Source organism: Rissa tridactyla, chromosome 7, assembly GCF_028500815.1.
Source record: "Rissa tridactyla isolate bRisTri1 chromosome 7, bRisTri1.patW.cur.20221130, whole genome shotgun sequence".
Classification (NCBI taxonomy): Eukaryota; Metazoa; Chordata; class Aves; order Charadriiformes; family Laridae; genus Rissa; species Rissa tridactyla.
The window spans coordinates 43,649,824-43,671,959 of NC_071472.1; the positions used below are offsets into that span (position 1 = coordinate 43,649,824).

The following is a 22,136-nucleotide window of genomic DNA, read 5'->3' on the forward strand; positions in this document are numbered from 1 at the left end:
AAATGTTTTGGTGGTTTTTTTTAAGAGGTATTTACTTTGCTTAAAAGAATGTAGATTTGCTCTTTCATGGTAAATAGCTGATAAACATTGTATTTCATCTGCAACGTGGGCTTGGTCTGGGAGACACTAAAATGACATACAGTTAAAGATATTGGCTCAAGCAAGGATATATGAATTAAGTGGAGGATGAACGTGTTCTGCTTGCCTAGGCTGGTGACTGGTATGCAGGTATTGTGGCAAAGGATTTAAGTAATTTAGAAAGTAATCACAGGCCATAATTACACCTTGATTGCAATAAATTGGCTTTCTGTGAAATCTTGGATACATAAATACAGGATGGCTTTAGCAGGAGCAAAACTGTAGGACAAGGTTATAACAACGTGGCCGTATTGGCTGCAGCAGAACCGCTGGAGGTGAAGCGTCTCGGTTTCTACGGCGTGCCCCGTTTGGGCTGGAGCGCACCCAGTCACTAAAAGAAAGGGCTAATTTATAATGAATAATTCATTCGCAAAAGTCATCTCTCTTTCCTTTTCTCTTCACAAAATAGCGAGCAAATAGACATTATTTCCAAGAGGTTTTGTTTGGATATTAAAAGCGGGGGGGGTTTTTTGTTTGTTTTGTGACTGGTATCGGTGTAGAATTTGAGCTACAAAGTACTTAGGGCGTTTGTGCGGTGTTTTGTACTTGGCTCATACACATGTGCCAATGGGGTCCTAGTGTTTATGCTGGAGTCTAACTGTAAAATTTAATCTCTATAAATACTTGCTGATGGGCTTAGACTGGGAGCACTTGATAGCTGACTCCGACAAACGTCATCTTCAGGGAAACTTGACTACGCAAAACATTCCTGCCTTGCTGGAGCCCTGCTTGTATAGAATGAGTTGCTTTGGATAACTTTCGCTCTAAGACCTGGGACAATGTATTTCCTCTACGGCCTTGCCTCCTGCAGTTTGGGAATCTTCACTTAAAAGCAAGAAAAAACCCAAAAGCTTGCTGCAAACCCTTAAAATGGTCAGCAAGACATAAACTTCAACTATAAAATCCACAAATCCAAAGACTGCAATCTCCAGCTATTCTATAATTTTCTACAATCTTTTGGCTTTCTGGGGTTTGATGCACAAATACTTGAATGCTGAGAATCGCTGCTGTTGGTGATGACTTTGATGCTGTTCCAGGCCCTGAAGACTCAAAAGGCAGAGGAACTCCAACACTACAAAAATGTTGAATCAAGGAGTACTTAATGATGCAGAAAATGCTTCAGGAGCACCACTTGGGTCACCGTTGGAGGTGGCTTACCCATGTTAAAGTATATCTTTGTGCTTTCTGCTAGTGCCATGTGATTGCATTTTGCTAGCGTGAACGTCCTTAGGATATTTGTTCTTGTGGTCAGTACATCAGGAAAAGTAAATGTGTTTGGCTTTTTTTTTTTTTAATTAGAGATTTGTCTGCTAAATGCAGCCACTCAGGAGACAGAGGCAGCATCACACAGCTGGTGATGGATTGTAATATGTGGCTTCCTTCAGCAGAAGAGAGAGCCTCTGGCTCTGTCAGTGCCTATTCTGCTGCCTATGGACTGTCTAATGTTGGGACCAGGAACTTGCACCAATTCCAGGGCCTCCAGTGGCAAGAAAGATGTTGAGCTTGTGATTGAGCAGTTGGTGTTATGGCTATATAAGGCTAAATTGGAGTCTTAACCTCCTCTGATGCTCTGATGTTTGCACAGCAGCTGAGAGCTTGAGTAGAATCAGAGTTTTGCTCTCAGCTTGGGGAAGAATTGGACTAATCCACATTTACCTTTTCCCCCATAGATTTGGAGCTTACTTGAAAACAACAGCTGGTTAAAGCTGCATTTTGCAGTCTCACAGAACTAGGAATAGGAGTTTCCAATGGGATGTGGTATGTCTGTTGAGCCTTTATAAGTTCATATATTTGGAGCTCGCGCCTCTACAGCCCAGCCTCAGGCACTTGGTCCATTTCAGCATCTGAAAGTCTTTGTGGTTTCACGTGCGCCCTGAGACTTTTGAATCCCTTCCTAAATGCCCGGATGCTGCCGTGCAGGACATGAGACAGAACAGTGCCTGGAACAGCCTGTTTGGCTAATTCTTGGGTTTGCTGCTCATGACTGAAGTAATTATCTAAAATATATGCTAATTTAAAGCTTAAGCTTACTGCCAGTGACTTCTTATCTAATGTCTAAAACCTTCTGTAACTGCTCACAGACTCTAAAAACTGGAAATGAAAATGTCAGCTTTGATATTTAAGAATCCTTGAAATTGGGACTTTTGATTTTTCTTGTTGTGAATCCTAACATCTGTGGGAAATTACAAAAATATTCTAATTTTTTTTTTTTTTACTGAGAGGAAGATTGGAACTTGAAGCAATAACTTCTTTTAAAATTAATTCCTGCTAAAAATTCATGACTTGTTCCTCTGAATGTGCACCTTCTCATGACTTGTAGCCGGAAACAACCCTTTGCGCGTTGAATTACAGGGATGCTGAGGGCTATGGTTGACAACAACGTTAAAAGGACACGCTGGTAATGTGACTGAATACCAGAAAGGCTGAGGCTACTTCAGCAGTGCAAGCCACTTTCAACAGATGCCAGCATGAGGCCCACAAGAGACAGGGCACGACACTGGTGACTGTATTTGGCAGTCATTGGCTTCAGAAGTGGAAAGCGAATGTCTTACCGGATTTCACCGAGGGTTTCAAGTTTTACCAGGGCTTGATTTGACCGGTGATTGCAAGTAACTTTCACTAAGAATGCGAAAGGATGTAACAGCAGAACTCTCTGAGAAAGCACCCTAGAGATAGGGAGAAAACCTTGAAAATTATCAGTACGGTCAGCAAAAGATTTTAAAGAAAAAAAAAAAGTATTAAAAGAGATATAGCCCTTTGGCTTTTCAGGCAACAATTTTTGCATTGGAGGTAATGTTTGCCTTGCATCAGCTACAAAGTTGTGCCAGTGACCCTGCAAGAGCTATTACTGCTGACCTGGCAGGCACCGGTAATATAAATATTTAAAGTTTCAAAGGCTCAAAGTAATGAAGTGAGACCTCTGAGATTCTGCTGCAGCCTCTGATGTTTCAGAACTGTTGTGCAGTGTGCGTTATTGAGGTTTTGTTTGCTGTAACGTGTGCTTTCTGTTGCTTCATGCTCAAAGTCCACTGCTAGCAACAGCAGTAGAAACTGTGTGGGTTTAGGTTGTGTCCATTAGTCCAGCATGTATGGTGTGCCTCAGGAGCGCAGTGCAGAAGGAGTTAGGCATTGCCTCTATGTGCTTACTGAAATGTTTCCTTTAATCTTTGTAAAATTACTGTTAAGACGTGAGTTCAATTGGTTTTCAGTTGTAGAACAACTCAGTGAGTTCTCCTGGAGCATCAGCAACCCTCGTGGACTATGAAACTGCCACGGTATAAACTCCAGACTTGCAAAATGCACTTGGTTTCATCCTTAATACTGTGTGGGAAGCTGAGGTGTGGCTGTATTCACTTGTCTTCACTTTACTTTCCTTTTGACCACCGAATCTTCGAGTGCTTTACAGCAGAAAGCTCTATGTGGGGTTGAGAAAGGCAGCCAGCATGGCAGATGGTACCATCTTATGAAAGCAATTGGAGAAATTGGAAGAACAAAGAGTTATTCTCCGTCCCAGGTGGTCAAGGGCTGGAGAACATTCAGCAGCTCCTGGGCAGTGTCTGTATGATCGAATGCTGCTTTCCCAAGGGACATGCAGACAAGGTCCAAAGGGAATCAAAGCTGAGTCTCTGTTGGCATCTATGAACTATGGATCAGGTCCCAACCTCTGTTAGTCTGAGCAAAATCTAGAAGCCTTTCTCCTACCTCTTTCAGCTGACGTCAATACAACTTTTAGTCTTCTGCATGCCTGAGGAAGAAGTTATCCATGGAGAAGAACTTTTAGGGAGCCTTTTTGTTTTGCCAATGCCATGCTGCGAGAGCAAAGGGGAGTGTGTGGGGAGAACACGTTGTTTTGAATTTAGTTGGGTTTTCTTTTATCTGAAGGGGCATCATTAACTTTCATCTGCCATCGGAATGGCCAGGAAACAAGGGATCAGGAATAGCTGTCTGAGATGCTGTTTAGACTGTTTTCAGAGTACAGACACGTGATGATGCTGGACGATTTACATTTTAAATGAAAACGCATCTTGTAATTACCAAAATTTCACTCACAAAGAGAAATTACTGTTCTCCCAGTTGTCTGGGAACAGAGCTGACTTGATTGCTGGGAGTGAAAGTGGTCTGAAAATAGTTATCTAACAGAAGCTCTTTAATTTCCTCTTTTCTTAAATGGCACGTGTCTGTTTGCTGTGTGGATTAAATTGGATACAACCCCTTCCCTCTGCCCCAAGGTGCTTGGCACCTGGAACTTGCTGGTAGTTTAGTTTAGTCTTTAATTTGTGAAGAGTCTTCCTCCATCTTGCCCCCTCTCAAGTTTCAAGAAGTTTTGCATTTTTTGGGGGGGTTTAACTATAGTCTTTGTCCTTTCTAAAAAGATGTGTATTTATGTGCCTGTATGTTTTTTCTGTCTGCTCTGCAAGCCCTCTCTAAAAGTCTTCTCAAGATTCTTCAGTCTGCCTAATTGAGGAAAAAAAGTATGTTATCCTGATCAGAGACATTGTGAGCTCCGTTGCTGCTGCAACCAGAAGCCTTCATAAAGCTGCAGACTAAACCCGTGGCTTCTCCCCAGTGCTGCATGGTGGCTGGGTCATCTTCCCGTGAAAGCCTGTGTAATTCCTGGGGATGTGGAAGCAGCAGCAGTAGGGCAGCATGCAATGTGTTAGAAACACACGGTGTCTCATTTTTCACACCACCTCCATTTTGATCTGCCTTTTTTTGGTTTGAGGCAAAAGCTTCCGTCACTTCTCCATGTGCCACGTCACCGCTCACCACAATGGCTTGTAGGACCTAGTAATTCGCGGCAGGGTCCTTCTCGGCAAATGCCAGCAGCTGGTCTCTAGAGGAAGGGAAGGATGCTCTGCTCTTTCAAGAGCACGTAGTCCTTGGTCTGCGTGGCCACACCTGTTGTTTCCTTAGCATAGATCAAACAACAACTTTCTGTTTTCAATACGCCAATAACTGAACAGTCTCTAGGCCTCAGAAATTTGACCTTCTGCAAAGTATTGAATTTCAGGTTGAATTCCAGTTGCTCTTCACAAATTTAGTGGCGTTTCCTAACCTGATGCATCAGTTACAGTCTCCAGTGTGGAGACAATGTGGTGGAAACCTCCCACTTCCCCAGAACTGCAGAACTCGGGGCACTTTGAGTCTGAAACTGTAAAATTGGTTCCACGGCTTAAATCTAAAAGCAGAGGTTTCCCAAGAATGCTTCTTTTTCACCCCCTGCCCCAAAGAAAAATACCCCATCCTCCTGTGGCTGTGCCTGGCCTGTGAGCACTAGGCAGGTGGTATCTGTGGAGATGTGAAGGTACCTGTGAGTGGGGACAATGTTGTGCTCTGCTCATACTTGCCTTTTCCTCCCACCAGCACGTGCCCGAGTCTGTTTTCTTCACATACTTTCCCTTCTCCCTGTTTCCATCCTGCCCACCCTCAACCCAAACGCGCCTCTGACATGGACAGTGAATGGAACCAGTTTTGCTGTAACATGAATCTGCTGGAGTGTGTCATGTATCCGCAGAGAGATAGGAGAAATATTTACCAAGTTCATTATGGAGTTAATGAGGCAGGATTCAGAGAGGTGGAATAGCAAACATCTCTGTTCTCTGGATGCCGCAATGCAAAGCCAGACCTCTGCAGAGGAACTTTCATTTCATTAAACAATTTTATTTTCAAGCCCCACTCAGCATTACTAGAATCCTGCTGGCAGCATTTCCTAGTAGCTACTCTAAGAGGAAAATCTTCAAACCCTGTTCAATACTAAAAATTACTACTGGACTGGCTACAATGCTGTGGCTCGGCGGTTAGGAATAAATTTTACATATTCAGGTTCTGGTGGAATATTAATCGTTTCCCGCATGCAAGAAGGCAGATGGTTCCTTTTCTAGGGATGAAGGTGAAAGGTAAACATTATCCAAACTACCACAGCAAGTTGGTGGTGAAGTGTGCTGGAAAACAATATGGACCTTGGGGCTCTGAATGCCAAGTTCTTTCTGTGGAAATGGTTTGAGCGATCTCATTCTTGTGTTTTGTTACCTCAGCAGCAGCACGACTGATTGCAGAGAAACCACCTTGGGAGCGGGTCAAACAGTCTATCAGAAGGTTTCCTCCTTGGTCTGAGGGAGCGTGGTCTTGGCTTCGGTTGCAGAAAAGTTGGGCATAGTGCAACAAACTCTGTTCTTGAGAATCTCCAGCTCGGTTTAAATCCTCTGAGTTGTGGTGCTCTGGTATTGCTGTAGCCACAGAAGAATATAACTGGCCTCCTCACAGCACAGACGGCAGTTAAGGAGAACTGTGAAGCAAGAAGGGCAGATGCTGCTGCAGGTGAGTGTGTCCAAGAGCCCGGAGAGAGTGTCTTCAGCTGCAGTGAAAAAGGAGAGTGAATGTACAGAAGAGACTCTGGCTTTTGACTGGGCAAAGTTTCAATCAGCATTTTTGATCATGTTCCCAATGCTGAAATACAAGTTGGCTTGCAAAAAATGCCCACCCCTTTTTGGAATATGCACCCACATCCACCTCTCTCTAAGCCATCCCTTGGGTGGATGGCGCACACGTGGTGTGGCACTGGCCAGTAACGTGGCCCCGGCGAGGTTCCTGTTTGGCGCTGCGTCTGCTGGTCCCCCCCAGGCACAGCTTGTTCCTGGCAGAGTCTCTGTGCTCACGTGCGGCTCTACTGACTGGCACAGGAACTCTTTCCTGGGGCATTCCATGGCTTAACAGGTTCCTTGTCTAGGATCTCGCAGCAACAATGGGGGATGAATCCAGTGACCGTGAAGGCCACACCTCAGCAGTTGTGTCTGTTGTGTCTTAGAAGTGCATTGCCTTTTTGGGTCTTTGCCTCAAAGTACTTGCAGTGTGAGTGATGCTTGCCCGACTCCATCTGTCACACGAGGAGTCAAACCCCCCAGTGTGTGGCCTTGTGATTGGATGCCATCCTGCAAGCTGACAACACAACAACCAGAAGCAATTTTATCCTCCTCCTTATTAAACCTGAGCCCTGGTACTTTGCATTCTCCTGTGTCTTTCCTTGAGTGCTTGTCATTTGGGAAGCTCTTAAAGTGATCCTGTGCCACATAATTCAAGTGGAACTGTGATTTGAAGGTTAATGGAGGAATTTCACACACGGGATCCTCAAAATGGACATGGTTAGACACATCTCTGCCTTGTGAACGGTCAGCGATGGGCAAACTTGTTTGAAGGTAGCCATTGCCCTCCCAACTTCCCTGCACAGCCTTTAATGCGCTTAAAAGCCAGGTGCGTCTCTGAATCTTGCTAGAAGTGTTCCAGTGGCTCTGTGGTGAGGTAGTTGTGGTAGAGTGATAAGATACGTTGCCCGTATCTGGAAACCAAGACTAGCAAGCAGCTTCAGTTAGCTAAGTGCTGAGGTCTCGTGTCTAGCTCATCCCTGTAATTCCTTATGGTGTTTTCAGTATTGAAGTCAGGCCATAATTTTTCAAAAAGCCCATTAATTTCTGTGCTGAAACTGAAGCCTGAGCATCAGGGGGATCTGACAGGGTCAGGATCTGACAATGTCCCCAGCCACTCGCTTGTTTGGTTAGCTGGGCTCAGGCTCGGCAAGATTCAAAGCAACATGGGAGCTCTTCTGGCACGTACCAAATAACAGAGGTCCCAGGAGCTTGTACGGAAAATGGACCTGGGGTGTCCCAAGGGTCAGCCGTGTGCCTGGGAAGCTTCTGTTGGATGCTCTGGCCTGCAGGGTGGTGGTGTCGGACAGACCCATGTGGGTGGATTCCCATTGTGTGCTGGGGAATCATCCCCTCCTTGGGGAACATCAGCTTGTAAGTGCCGCCAGTTGCTGCTGAGACACGGAGGTGCTGGGCCCGGTGCTAAGGGAAGAGTTGACTCACCAGCTTTAAATGGGCAACTAATGGCTAAAAGTGAACAAAATAACTAGGTTCTACCTTTGGCTATGGAGATAACAGGAATTTAGTCCTCCCTTTTAGTTGCAATCTTGGGAAAAAGGCACTGCAGCCCATCTCTTATCAGAGAACTACTGCTAAATGGAGAAAAGCTGACAGCAAATATTTACTCGCAGATCAATTCTGTTTAAAGTGCAATGTTTGTAGCAGAGCTTGGACACAGGAAGGTCAGGTGTAGGATCAAGGCTGCATTTATATAAAGACAGAGGAATATGCACTGGAAATCGTCACTTAGAAAGGGAAAAAAACAGAGGATTTTGAAAGGCACGCTATGAGGATCCTAATTTTTGTCCTCACACTGAGCGTTTTCTCGTGTTCAGGTAAGTTGCTCAGAATGGAACCATGTCCTCTTTGTTACAGTGGTTTAGGGAGGAAAAGTACAAGACAACAATGAACTTCTAATGGAACTGTGCCTCCGTCTCAGGGTTTCAAGTGTACGACTATGACGTCCCTGTCACAGAAGAGGCTCTCAATGCTTCCATTGCAAGGATCAATTCTCAGTCATGGGGGACAAACCTGTATGGTGTTGTCAGGAGCCATGTCGCAAGAGTAAGTGCACGGACAACAGAGACCCTTTACCTGAAATATGCTTTGCTGGGATGGAAAACTCTTTTTCACCCAACCCTGGAAACCCAGATTTAGTTGGGGTTTTCTGATGCTGCTTGGAAGAGGGTGGGTTTGGGGCATTATCTGAAGTTATGGCTTTAGGAACCTAAATATTTCTTGTATGTTGGTTTGTAATGAAAAATATTCTATGAGTTCAAAATTCTCACCCCTAAAATAGAAATTTTTAAGGGATGTCTTGTAAGATTTTGTTCAGAACTGGCATTTTTAAATATCTCCAGGTCACTGCTTTGCTTGGGGCATAAAGTAACCTCATTCATCTGGATGTCTCAGCTGAACGTCCACACATGCCACCACAAACACATTCAGGATTCTTTCTCCAGTCTGTTTTTATGTCATCTGTCTCTATGCACCAACTCTGGTTTGAGTCTGCTAGTGTCTAAATGCAGGCAGGAAACCCGTATCTGTTTTAATTTGTGTTGCTAGGAATGATATTAGATACCCAGAGTTAAAGCTTCCTAATTTAAAGTTAACCTATCCATGTTCCTGAACATCTTCAGAACCATTATGTTTCTATAGGTGGCATGTATCAAGTCTTCTGCAAGAATGAATGACAAGATGACTTTTGGATTGATCTAGTTTGGGAAAAAAAAGTACTTGAAAGCAGTGGGGATTTGGTGTTTGTTGGGTTTTTTTGTGTTTGTTTTCTTTTTTTAGTCTTCCATTTTGAGCTAAAACATTGATTAGACTATGAGAAGGAGAAAAGAAAATCCTAATGTGTCAACAAAAGCAACCAAACTCTAAAGCTTGCAATGGTGCATGCACACTACCCATTGAAGCACCTGAGCTGACAAGGAGCGAGTCTATAAACTGCATTAATTCAATTGCTTGCAGTCGTGTGATTTACTTTCCAAGTCATGTATTTGCAATAGACTTCCCAGCAGTCTAGATATCCAAAGCAGAGCTGTTAGGATGCTGGTTCCCGCAGAAGAGGGAGTAGCATGCAGGGGTAATGCTATGCGTATCTACCTTGGACATCCATAGTCCCCCCCAGCTGACTCTGAGCAGTAGGAGGATCCCGCAGTGGCTGTAAGGTTTCAAGTGAAACCCCCGTGGAAAGCTGTTCTGCGTTGCTGTTGCCAAATCTGCCTGAGGGAGTGACTCCTGAGCACAATAAAACAGCCTTTCTCACACTCAGCAATCTGCTCTAATTTGGGCGCTGACCCATAATGCCCTTATGTCTTGCCTCTGCTTGGCAAAGAAGCAAGGCTGCTGTGTAGTGGGCATAGAATAACGAGAGGCACTAATTATATGTTGTGGTTACCTTCCTTTTACCAGGTTGACATGTGGAACAGCGACACTTATAGACTAGAGCTACGGTTCAGCATTCGTGAAACTGTGTGCACGAAAGCTTCGGGGCGAGACCCGTTCACGTGTGACTTCAAAATAGGGCCTTTCGTGGTAAGTGCCTCTGGTGTGAATGGGAACCTCTTGCTCCATGCAGGATGTTCTCAGGACACGTTGAAACACTACCGGTGCTGAAGAATGATGATTGGCGCTTCTTAAAAGAAAACCAAACCCAAGTACAACCTACGGCATGGAGTGGGTGTTAGGTGGGAAGGGTCAGTGCTGGGAAGCTCTTCTGCCTGGTCAGTGGGGATTACAGGAACTGCTGTGAACTGACAAGGAGATGCACGTCTTGGAGCAGCATGTAGTGAAAGCGTCTGTGTGCTTTGGGACCAAATCCTAGAAGGAAAGTGTGTCTTCTTTTCTAAGATAAGAGTGTGGAAAAACTGATGTTTGACCTGCTTTTGCCTGTCATTCATCCAGGCACCATATAAAGGCTTATCTTCCTATGTAGTGCAGTTCCCACTCTCTGATGACAGTGCTAATCTTTTTCAGATTTTCAACTTTATTTTCAGCCTGAAATAGACACGGATCGGGCTCTTGATACAGCTTTTTCTGCACTCTGATTTTTGAATGACCAGCTTTGGTGTAAATACATCATCTTTGAATCTGGACTTACCTGTGCACAGATATTTTTGCCAAAACATGGCTTCCATTGCAAGCTCCTAAGTGATTGTGTCCTAACTGCTTGCACGAATCTTACAAAGCATGTGGAGTAGCTCTTGAGTTGGTGTGTGCAATGACGCCACGCTGTGTGTCAGACTTCCACAGAGATTATCTCTGCTTCTCTGTGCTGCTCCAGGCTGAGCCCTTCTTGCCTCTTTTCCCATGTGAATGCTGCCAAACTTATCTGTACTTCCTGGGAGCAGACTTTACGGAAGAGGAGGGATTCTGGGAAGGCATTCAACAGATGGCACAAAGGCTTTCCTCATAGCTTATGTGTCATACTGCTACCTCAGGAGGTAGTTTACCCCATGAAGAGGGGGGTAAACATCTCTTCGAGTATCACTACTCTTGCAGTAAGCAGTTTGTGTGCGCATGCAGATGGGACAACACGGAATTGATGGTTGTTGCTAGATTTTCCTTCAAAATGCGAGGGTTGGCTGCTGCAAAGTTATCACTGTGTCCTAAACAGACACCGTCCCTCCTCTTTTCTTCTTGGGGCTATATGGCATGAAAGATAGTGTGAGGATCTCTGTTTACCAAACTTGGATGGCAGGTTTTGCTGGAGCATCTGACAAGTCATAGAGATAACTTCTTTAGTTTAACTTCTAGAGCTGGAGCTGCTCTCAGAATAGCCCTGCACAGCTCTTTGTTTGTGCAGATTCCATGAAATTCCACACCCATGAAAAGGATTTCGAGATTTTCTTCTGCCTCTAGCAGGCTCAAGACTTCATACAGCTAATACGCAATTGTGGAGCAATTAACATGTGTAGTTATATGCTGCCAGAATATATCGGTTCGGCCACAGTCTGCTCCAATAATTTGTTAGCTGTAGAGTCTTGCTTGCTTTGGAATTTGTTTTTAAAATACTTCTACAGGTTCCCTCCCCCCAGTGCAATTCCCACAAGAGGGTTTGCACTGTAGCTTTGCTGTCTGAGATTTGCTCTGTTTTGATCTGTTACAGCCAACCGCTTTCTGCAGAAGTTTTGTGGATGTCTCCGGTGAGCTGATCTCAAACGTTGTTGTGCGGTGCCATCGTGGCACATCCAGCTCCGAATCGATGAGCAGCGAGGAGGTAAGGAAGGGGAAAACTGATTTCTGCTGCCTGTGGGAGCAAAAATTCTGCTTATCCTCTTTTAAGAAGTCAGGTGCATATGTGCGAACTGCAAGTCCTGTTGCAGTTGGAGGTTTTCATCAGAAAACTGAACGTGGTTTGAAATCCAGCTGTCTCCTGTAATGCTTCACTTTCCATCAGCTGAGAGGTTTGACCTTGCCTGATGGATGCCGGGGGAGAGTGTGAATCTCCGCGGCAGTCTGGCACATCCACCAGCTCTGACACTCTTTCTTCATTGATGTATAGAGTATGTGCCTGGAGCGCAGTGATTGGCGTATCTTAGACAGAAACAAATACCGACGACTCTGGCTCTGTTGCCAAACCCAGCCCTCAGCTGAGCATGTAATCACAGTAGAGCTGAAGAACATTTGCTCGACTGAAATTTGTGTTCCCTTTTTAAGCCCTTACTTGGTTTTTAAGGTGTGATTAAATGCTGACCCAACCTGTGAATTCCTGCTAGCTGTTTTCCAATCATGCCAGCGTCCACTTTTTCTGTGAACTGACGCTTGAACCTGGGTGCCTGCACTTACAACACAGACCTACGGTGGCTGTTGTGCTTGTGGGAGGTGTCCCTGCCCACGGCAGCGGGGTTGGAACTACATGATCTTTAAGGTCCCTTCCAACCCGAACTATTCTGTGATTCAGGGAACATAGTTTCACAAGCAAGGTGCCAGAGGATAGGGGCAGCTTTTATTTTTGGAAAGTGCAAGTGACTAAATGAATAGCTTGAAGCAAATAGGATTCTCTGTAACCTTCTCTTGGTTTGAATTCCCAAGTAAGCTTGTAATATTTTTTTTTTGTTGTTGTTTTGGTTCAGAATCTCTATTCAGCGCTAGCTAGTGAATGCACCAATGGAAGTCTTGGTTTGCAGGACAGAAAGACTGCATGGGAAGTACTGAAATACGTAACAAAGTCTTGGATGTTCAGTCTGTGGGTTAAGCATAACTGTTGTTTAATAGGGTACTTGGTATAAACACTTGCATTTAAAAGCAGACATCTTCCTTCAAGTCATCTTTAACCATCCCTTAAAATTCAGTACTGCTGCCAACGTTCCTGTTGGGGAATATATTTCCTGCAATGTTGTGCTGGTTTTGGCTGGGGTAGAGTTAATTTTATTCATAGTAGCTAGTATGGGGCTATGTTTTGGATTTGTGCTGGAAGCAGCGTTGATAACGCAGGGATGTTTTAGTTAATCCTGAGCAGGGTTTACACCCAGTCGAGGCCTTTTCTGCTCCTCACACTGCCCCACCACTAAGTGGGCTGGGAGTGCACAGAAAGTCAGGAGGAGACAGAGCTGGGACAGCTGACCCCGAGTGACCAAAGGGTTATTCCATACCATATGGCATCATGCTCAGCATATAACTGACCAAGCGGCTGTGCGGTGCTCAATTGCCAGCTGGGGTTAAACCATCACAAATGTTAATAAGGGAAAAATGCCAAAGGGAATTATTGCAACTGAAAAGGGAAGTATTTCTGTCTGCAGAGGGCTGCAGCAAGTGCACGGTGGCTCTTGCTCTAGATCTGTAACTCAGCTCAAGGCATCTCAGCCTGATTCACTGTGGATGGTGTCGCTGTAGCTCCCGTAGTGCTGGTGGCGCTTGGACAGGAGAAGGAGTTGTGACTGGCTGAGGCTGGGATCATATTACTGTGATAGAGAGAAAAAAAAGAAGAGTATAGAGAGCTTTTAAAAGAGTAATTTGGGATAAATGAGTCACAGAGGTGCCCTGTGTGACTGCAACACACTAACTCTTCTCTCCAGGCTCTGCTCTCCTGGCTGTATCTGCACTACAGTAAGTTCAGGTATTAAGTATGAAAGATGTTGACCCGAGAGCCTACCTGCAACTGCAGACTTCCTTAGCAACATCACTGCTTTGCAATACTGTCAGCACTAATCTTGTTTTCAGAGAAGTTACTAATGAAGTTTGGAATTACTTCAGTGATCACATAGTACCTGAGGAAATGAAGGAGAGGTGGACTTCTGGACAGGTGAGCTTTTAAAGAAACCTCTTTATTTTACAGATGATGCGTATGCCGATAATGAACCCCAACAGGAGAGGCAGCAGTCACAGAGAAGGTAAGCGTTTCTGCCATGCTGGACTGTTCTGACACGTTAGTTTGCTTTTTGGGTCATCTGCTTGGGCCACCTGAAAGTCATCTGTCTGAGGAAGCAGATTTCCAGATTTGTTCTTTTACCATCAGTGCTTGTGTGCATCCTTGAGGTTTTCCTAATGTTGTGCAGAATGCTGAACAAACATGTATTTGAAAGCATAGAACACTCATGTATGTCTCCACTTCTTTTTTTTAAAAGATGTATTTGGTCCTGAAGCCTTCCGTTCAAGGGGAAGAGGCAGCAGCCGTGGAGACTGGCATAAACCCAGCTATTTCAACTCTGACAGGATTGAATAATATGGATTGGGTGAGTACAATTCAACGTGTAGAATGCACCCTAGCTCTGCAGGTTTTGTGGCAGGATGGGAAAGTGAGTGCTCAGGATAAAGGGCCTCTTTGGCAATGTGCTTCTTGGCTGTGAGCGTGTTAAAAGCTGTTCTACTGTGGGCATTTGTGGGATTTGCTTATGGGTAAATTCAGTGACAGGGTACAAACAGCACTATCAACACCCTCAACAAATGGTGATGGGGTGGCAACCTCTGGTGCCTAAGGGAGGGCTCGCAGAACAAGGGCCTCACCAATTGTCAAGGCAGCAGAAGACGTTTTTGATTTTCCTCTTGTTGCTTCCTTCCTAGGAAGAATTCCCAACTACAGAGCTCATGGCTTTCACTCACTCTTGAGTAGTCCATCCCATACGCTCATGTAAACACCAATGTCCTGGTGGACAGGTAGTGTGAATAGCGTGCAAGAAAATCAGTCTGCTGGCCTGAGTTTAGCACAGGGCTCAAGGCTTGAGCTGCAGCTCTGCCTTCTTGCCTCCATCTCTCTTGGCTGGCAGAGACCTGTTTCTGACAGACGTTTTGTGGGTACTTTGGACCTTCTCCAAATTGGTCGCCCATAGCAAGGGTGTATCGCTTGACTGTGGGATCTTGAGCATGCCTGGCCTGTGTATTGGCAAAGATACAGATATTGCCCCAGATCTTCAGCAAGTCACCCACCGTCTTTGTTCTGGTGCTCTCCTCCCACCCATGACTTGTTGTGCTATTTATACTGCAAACTCTTGGAGGAATGGCTGTGTCTTTGTGCCGAATCTAATGCAACAGGGCCCCGAGGCCACACAGTTTAGTGAACCAAAAATTAATGTAGTAGTAAGGTTTCTGGGAGAACCAAGATGCAGTTTACCCGGCCAAGCATTTGTGGCAGAGAAGTTGTGAAGGAGATGTTTGGAGGTCAATTAATGGGGAATAATAATGAAAGGCACTCATGATTCTTTGGAGCTCGCGAGGCCTATACTACACAAACCACCTTTGCTGACCTACTTCTGAGGTTCTATGTGGGAACAGCTTTGTGCTGCTGATATTTTACCTGCTGTCTTATGGAGTTAGTCTAAAGGGAAGTGGTTTTGAAAGAGTTCTAGCAACGCAGGATGGAGATCATTCTTTGGCATGCTAAACAGTTTTAAAGTAGTTGGGAAAGGAAGAGGTAATCAATAATTATTACTATTTATTATTATTACTTATATACTTATGATATATAATATTATATAAGTATATATATAATATATATACCTATAACAATATAATTAATAATTATAATTAATAATTATTACTAATATTATTAAAAAATAATTCTGCGCTACGTCACAGAATCATAGAATGGTTTGGGTTGGAAGGTCTTTGTGATTAAAAATGTTTCGCAGGCTGGCTTGGGTACGTGTCATTAGCAGGTCTCTGTCCCTGTGAAGAGTACCAGAACTGAATGCTCCGTGTGTGTAGCTCAATTCAGGCCTGCTGCATTGGAACCAAGACGGTTTTAGATGTAATTTAGCACCGATGACTCACCAGAAACTAACACATGTTACTCATAAGCATATCCGTGGTAAGCCTATATGTGATGAAGGAGACATACCCCCTACTCTCACAGAAATTAGATACGAAAGGAAAACCCAGTCATTCTGCTAGGTCAGCTCTTTGTTGGTAAAAATTATTTCATTACATCCATATGCTATTTTAGTTAATCCATGAGCCAGTAAAGGTGATAGGCTCTTTTAATCACTGCCTTTGCTCTTATAGGAATCTAACTTTTTCTAAATATCTTTGAACTTCCTTGAGCATATTGCAGTGGCATTCTGGTGTGCGCTCTGTGTCCTTCTGGGTAGCTTTAACCAAGGATATAGTCTGGAGAGACTGAGGCTTACTGAAGAGTAGCATAAGGTTGATTTTCTGTTCCAGTCAAGAGAGGCAAAAATTTTGGAAATGCCTGGTCATGGTTGGCTTCTGAGAACCAAACTGTCTCAGTCTGGATGGGTGAATATGGGTTGAACTCTCTTCAGCCAGTCTTCCAGAAAAGTTGTGGGGAAGGAGATCTGTGTGCTCAGTATGGGGAGACATCCTTTTCTTTGCATTTGGAAAATGCCAGGTATCTTAAATTAATTCTTTGGCTCTCAAGAGGAGCTATTCCCATTAGGCAGTAATCACAAATGTTTTGTGTTCCTGTACCTAACGTCTAACGGATCTCTAAACCAGAAGCAAGCTGTAAAATCTTCTGGAAAGAGAACATGAAACAAATAGGGACAAATTTATGATTCGTGATATCCTGTGCAGTTTGAGTTTTAATATTTTCTGCTTACTCTTGAAGATAGGTTGTAAGTGCCATTTACGGAGCTGGGTTTCATACCAGCGTCCTAGGTTCTGGACATTTCAGAGGCAGGTACATCAGGAGATTAAGGGAGACTTTCAAACCCGCTCAAAACTCCTTGTTTCTCTTGTTTTTATTGATTTGACTTCTTATTAGCTGTGAAGTCTGGAGAGAAGTCTTACGTCTCAATTTCACTTGTATCCAGAATTAGAGGGTTTCATCCGTGGGTTTAATTTGGAGCTACACGTATCCAAATTATTTCATGTGTTTGAGGCCAAGGAAAGTTATTCATGGCCTTTTTTCCCTGTCTTTTGGCACCGGCGTGATCATGGCTGGCATTATTACAAGCCATACTGTGATGGCAGTGTTTGGTGGGGCATGGGAAATATGTGCTGTGTTTTGAGATGGCAGGAGCTCAGCTGGCTTAGCTTAGCTGGGAATATTTTGGGGGAGGCTGGGGAAACAGCAATTTATTAACAGAAGACTTTCATCTCTTATTCAAAGAACCTGTTGTTGACAGGCAAAGCTAGACAAATTCAGGTAAGAAATGAATACGATTTTTTTTTTTTTTTTTAAACGCAACAGTATGGGTAACTGACTGCTGCAAAAATTACTAAGGCAAGTGGCTGACAGAGTTTTTCATGCTGGATTTTACATTTTCTGCACTAGATCTTCATATCTTTTTTGCTACAGGAATTATTTCAGGGGAATCCTGTGCCTGACTCTATGTAAGAAGCTAGGCTAAGTGATCTCACTGGTACTTTGTGGCTCTTTTTACATATTAGAATGTGCTAAATATTCAAGAGGAAAAAAATCAGTGCAATTGTTATATAAAGAACTTTTTAAAGTCGGCAGTCTTCAGACCCACGGGTCTGCTGGTGCCTGCAGGAGTTAGCAAACTGCATATGAAAGAACCACATCAACGATTAATGAGCTTACTTCGGTGACAAGCCCTAATCAGATTTTCTGGATTTATTTCCTAGCGCATCTCTGGAACTGGGGAGATTGTAAAATTCACATGTCATGCTGCGGACCGGTCTTTCCAACAAATAGCTCAGGCATGTGAGCAAGTGACAGCAGGAGAGCCAGCTGCTGTGCCACAGCTGATCGCTGGTTAACAGCCTCAGCCTGCAACAAGTGTTAAGGTCATTAATTAGCTTAGCCTGCCAGGTATGTGCAGGGCTTGTTGGCGCTGTGTCAGTTGCCAGTGTCAGCAAAGGGCATGTCAGCGAGGCAGTCAATCCCCCATTGAAACCCTTCGCAGGATGGATTCCTGCTCTGAAAGGAGGCCGCGTAGCGCGCACACGATATGACAGGCTTTTTGAGTGTGCGCAGGTATGTGGAACTATGGGTTCCATTAGGCTGGAATCTGCTTGATAGTGTTTGTGGCTCTGAATTGCAAAGAGGAGCCTAAAAAATGGCTCAAACTCACCTAACAGTTGAATCCCAGAAAGCAAAAGAAAAGGGCCCCAGCGCTCTGCTCTTCCAAAATCAACTGCCTAAGGCAGTTGTCTTTTGTGCAGGGTGGAGTGCGACCTATGACTTATGAGGGGAGTCTCAGCAGCAGTGCTTCATTTCCTTGAACAGGAAAATTAAGAAGAAAGTTCCTGTCTTTGCTTGCAATATACATGTAGACTGTGAACACTGATTTTTCTCTTACAGTCATTAATCATGCAAGGAAAGTGTTTTTTAACAGACAATCAGATTTCTTCTGCATCAAGCCCAGGGGTTGTGATTTCCTCCTCAAGTTTTCTACATTTTCTCAAAATGACCCTCTGGCTGAGTTCTCACCTGGCATAGCTTGCTGCTGGTGGGAACGCAGTGAAGGCAGTTGTCACAAGCTGATTAGCAGCCTTGCAGAAGTGAATAGACTGGCATCCTTAATGTTAGGGTGGGGGGTTTTTCAATGGAAGAATAGCTGGCAACATTGGGCTTCTGCCTATAAAAAGCAGTCTGGGGAGTGTGAGCAAACTGAGCCTGCAGCAGCAGGTCGCGTGAGAAGGGCACTTCTTCAAAGGAGGAGAGTTCCACTGGTGTTCCATCTGCGCAGGTCAGGGGCGCTCGTTCTACCTGACCCTCAGGGCAGAATGGTGGGCACTCGGAGAGCAAAGGCTGCAGCTCGGGCCTGGGGGTCTGCACCACCCACCCCAGCGGTGGCTGATGCCTCACCCAGACAGAGCTGCTGAAGGGAGAGGCCCTGGTGCGGACCTCAGGCTGCAGGAGGTGCCTCGACCTTTCTCCAGAGGCAGGGATAGGGAGCACACCTGCCCAGGTGGAGGACTCCTGCAGGAGGTGGTGTGGAGGCTGCGTAGCATCAGGGAGGCTGAGAAGGAGGTACACAGCGGGTTCCAAGCGCAATCTGCAGTGAGCCCACAGCCAAACAACCAAAAACTCCCCCACTGGCACACGCAGAAGTGTGCGTGTGTGAAACAATAATGCAGGAGAATGGAAGCTTGCAAGGGCAAGGACCAGAAGTAGGAAGAGGCTTCCCCCGAAGCCTGAGGTGCCCTTGAGAATCGCCTCACCACTCTGCAGAGTGAAGAGGAAAGACCCGTTATACCAGGAGAGAGACTGGAGCTGAGTAAGGCAGCGCGATCTGCTCCCCGTATGACAACCAGCGCAACTAAGAAAAGGCGATGGCTGATCGTAGTAGGCGACTCTCTTCTGAGAGGTACGGAGGCACCCATTTGCCAACCTGATGCACTCTCTAGAGAGGTGTGCCGCTCATTGGGGGCTCATGTCAGGGATGTCACCGAGAGACTACCAGGCCTCGTACAGTCCACTGACGATTAATCCTCTGCGGTTGTTTCTCGAGGGGTAACAGTTTTAACCTGAAAGAGGGTAGATTTAGATTAGATATTAGGAAGAAATTCTTTACTGTGAGGGTGGTGAGGCACTGGCCCAGGTTGCCCAGAGAAGCTGTGGCTGCCCCATCCCTGGAGGGGTTCAAGGCCAGGTTGGATGGGGCTTGGAGCAACCTGGGCTGGTGGGAGGTGTCCCTGCACAGGGCAGGGGGGTGGGACTGGATGACCTTTAAGGTCCCTTCCAACTCTAATCATTTTATTATTCTCATACCCAAGAAATCCAGGATCCAACCTTCAGAGTGAAATGGATGCTTGTTTGTCTGTCTTCTATGAAAATAATAATAGAACAGGGTGCATAATCCTCCTGGGTCATGGAAAGAAGAGCTTTTATCCCCAGTTGTCCTCATTAAGAAGCTGCTTGATTTTACTTCCAGTTTTGTATTCTCATAGCTTCATATAATCTGTTCCTGTTTTTTCCTCTCCGTTCACTCACCCCACTTTCCGCAGTTGTCAGAAAGCAGCCTATTGCTTTCTGGGGAAAGAAGTGAAGCATTTGGGGAGAAGGAAAATCCCTGCAGAATGGGATCTGCTGCTTAGTGCATGAGCTCCATATCGGATCAGCTTTGAGAGGAGAGCTGGAGCAATTTATCGCTTAGGCAACGTGCGGGAAATGATAGGCTGCCGTTATATTCCTCCTGCCTTGGAGCCTGTCTGTTGTAGCTAAGTCCTTGGTGTCACCTGACATCTGTGACATGCTGTAGCAGGGAAGACAGCACTCTTTCATCTGTTCAGAGGTGAAGGACCGAAATTGAAACAGACCCAGGCAGGACTTTTCTTGATGCTGAGGTCAGAGCGTGGTGCGGAGATGAAGCAGAGGTGTTAGAGCAGAGAGGAGAATCGCTGTGACGATCCCTTGTTGCTATTCTGAATGGCAGCGATTTTTGCCTTGCCCTTTGGCCCACCTTTTCTGGATCTGTTTTGAAGGATTAGACGCACTGCTGCACTGAGGAAATTGTTCCTGCATCTAGAGGATGCAGAGCTTGGATGATTCCTTAGCCTTCACTCTGTGTTTTAAGGCCTGATTGCAAGCCCCTTCATCTACTTCCTGGAGAAAACCAGCAGGACTTCACTGCAGGAACACAAGAACACGCAGGGCTCTTGGCTGTCTTCCAGCCTACTGCTCAATGTTACATTTTCCAAGCATTGGAAATTTAGAAATTAGCTTGTCAAAGAATCATGCAGGTTAGAAGAGACCTCTGGAAGCTCAACCCCAGCTCAAAGCAGGGCCAGGTTCATGAGGCTGCGTAGCCGAGGTTTGAATATCCTGGGATATAGATCCTCATCCTCTCTCTGGGCTCTAGGTTCAGTGTTGGAGCGCTCTGGTGCAAGATTTTTCCTTAAACTGAGCTGGAATTTCCCATATTCCCACTTGTTCCTGTTTCTTCTCTTGTCACTTGGTCCACAGCGATGAGCATAGCGGCTGGTCCTGGTACTTTGGCTCTCATCCCCCATCTCCAGGGCTGGGCAGGACCCGGGTGCTCCTGGACAAGCCACTCTCAGGGGGTTGCTATGTCTGTGACTACCATGTCTTTCTGGCACAAATCTATCCCTAAAATTTTACGAACAAAATTGTCTTACAGAAAAATTTGAGGTTGCCATGGTGACAAACTTGCTGAAGATATGGTGTAGGCTACAGACTCCTGAAGAAGCAGTCACATGTTCGCTTGGAAAAACATATCTCAAATTTCTTGTGCATATTGTACCTCTTTATGCAGCTACATTTCTCAGAAGACCGTCCACCAGCTTATAGCCTCAACCATCTCTGCTCTTGAGACTTTGCAATATGCGCTGATTTGTTAATTAGCAATCGACATGACACTTGTGTACACGGGAAGGGTTTTGCATATGCAGGTTTCTTTTTACAGATTCCTCATGGCGTGGTTCTGACGCTAAACAAATTAATAAGCAGCTCAGTGAAGCTGAATAATTTTTTTCCGAGGTCATGGATGTTTGGCTAGTCCTGCGAAGTATGAGACAAATTTTGAGCTATGACTTTTCTCCTCCTTCCCTTTTTTTAAGGTAGATTGCAGAATGAGAAGAATCACGGTTCAAAGACCCAGTATGTGAAGAAAGAACCTGATGCCATTTCCTTTTCTTTTGCCTGGAAAACTGTTCTGTAATGAAGTGACAGTCTTGAACTCACTTTCTGCTGTGATGTCAAATGACCCTCGGATGATGAGCTCATGAGATGCTAGCTGCCTGCGCTTGTCAGTCGATAGCTGCCTTTGGTGTGTTAGAGCTCACTGGGAGGAGCCTCAGACACCTAACTGTGTCCAGTATGTGTTGTACCACCTCATAACGATGCTATTAAAGGATCATTATTCCATCTGTTTGTTCTGCCTTGGTCTCTGGTTGCTTGTAATTTTCTGTAATGCTTGTAGCTGATTACTGAGTCATTCAAAGTAATAAAGGCACTTAATTCCTTTTTCTCTGAAGTGCAGCAGCTGTGGACAAGGTGTCTTGCTACAACTCCAAAGGTGTGAGTTTTAACCCACCAGTAATCTAGCTTTAATGGGTACTTGACCACTAATGGGAGGGGGGGGCGAGGAGCTGAGGGGTACTGATGACGGTGATTGTCAGGTACTAATGGCTTTCGGAACCAGGCCAGATTAGAACAGACCTTTGATGTGTTCTTCTGGGAAACAGGTCTTTTTAGTCTTGTCCTTTTGTCTCCATCCCATGCAAGAGAGTCCTGTCCCTGTCCCC

General features: G+C 45.1%; 1 protein-coding gene across 1 annotated transcript; it reads left to right on the forward strand.

Moving 5' to 3' along the window:
- Window positions 1–8,234: 8,234 nt before the first annotated feature.
- SPP2 (secreted phosphoprotein 2) lies at window positions 8,235–21,756 on the forward strand. The gene is made up of 7 exons (XM_054208255.1): window positions 8,235–8,392; window positions 8,497–8,621; window positions 9,975–10,097; window positions 11,671–11,781; window positions 13,840–13,894; window positions 14,129–14,236; window positions 21,454–21,756. The coding sequence occupies exons 1-6, from the start codon at window positions 8,344–8,346 to the stop codon at window positions 14,224–14,226; spliced, it is 561 nt and encodes a 186-aa protein (XP_054064230.1). The 5' UTR covers window positions 8,235–8,343; the 3' UTR covers window positions 14,227–14,236; window positions 21,454–21,756.
- Window positions 21,757–22,136: the final 380 nt, after the last annotated feature.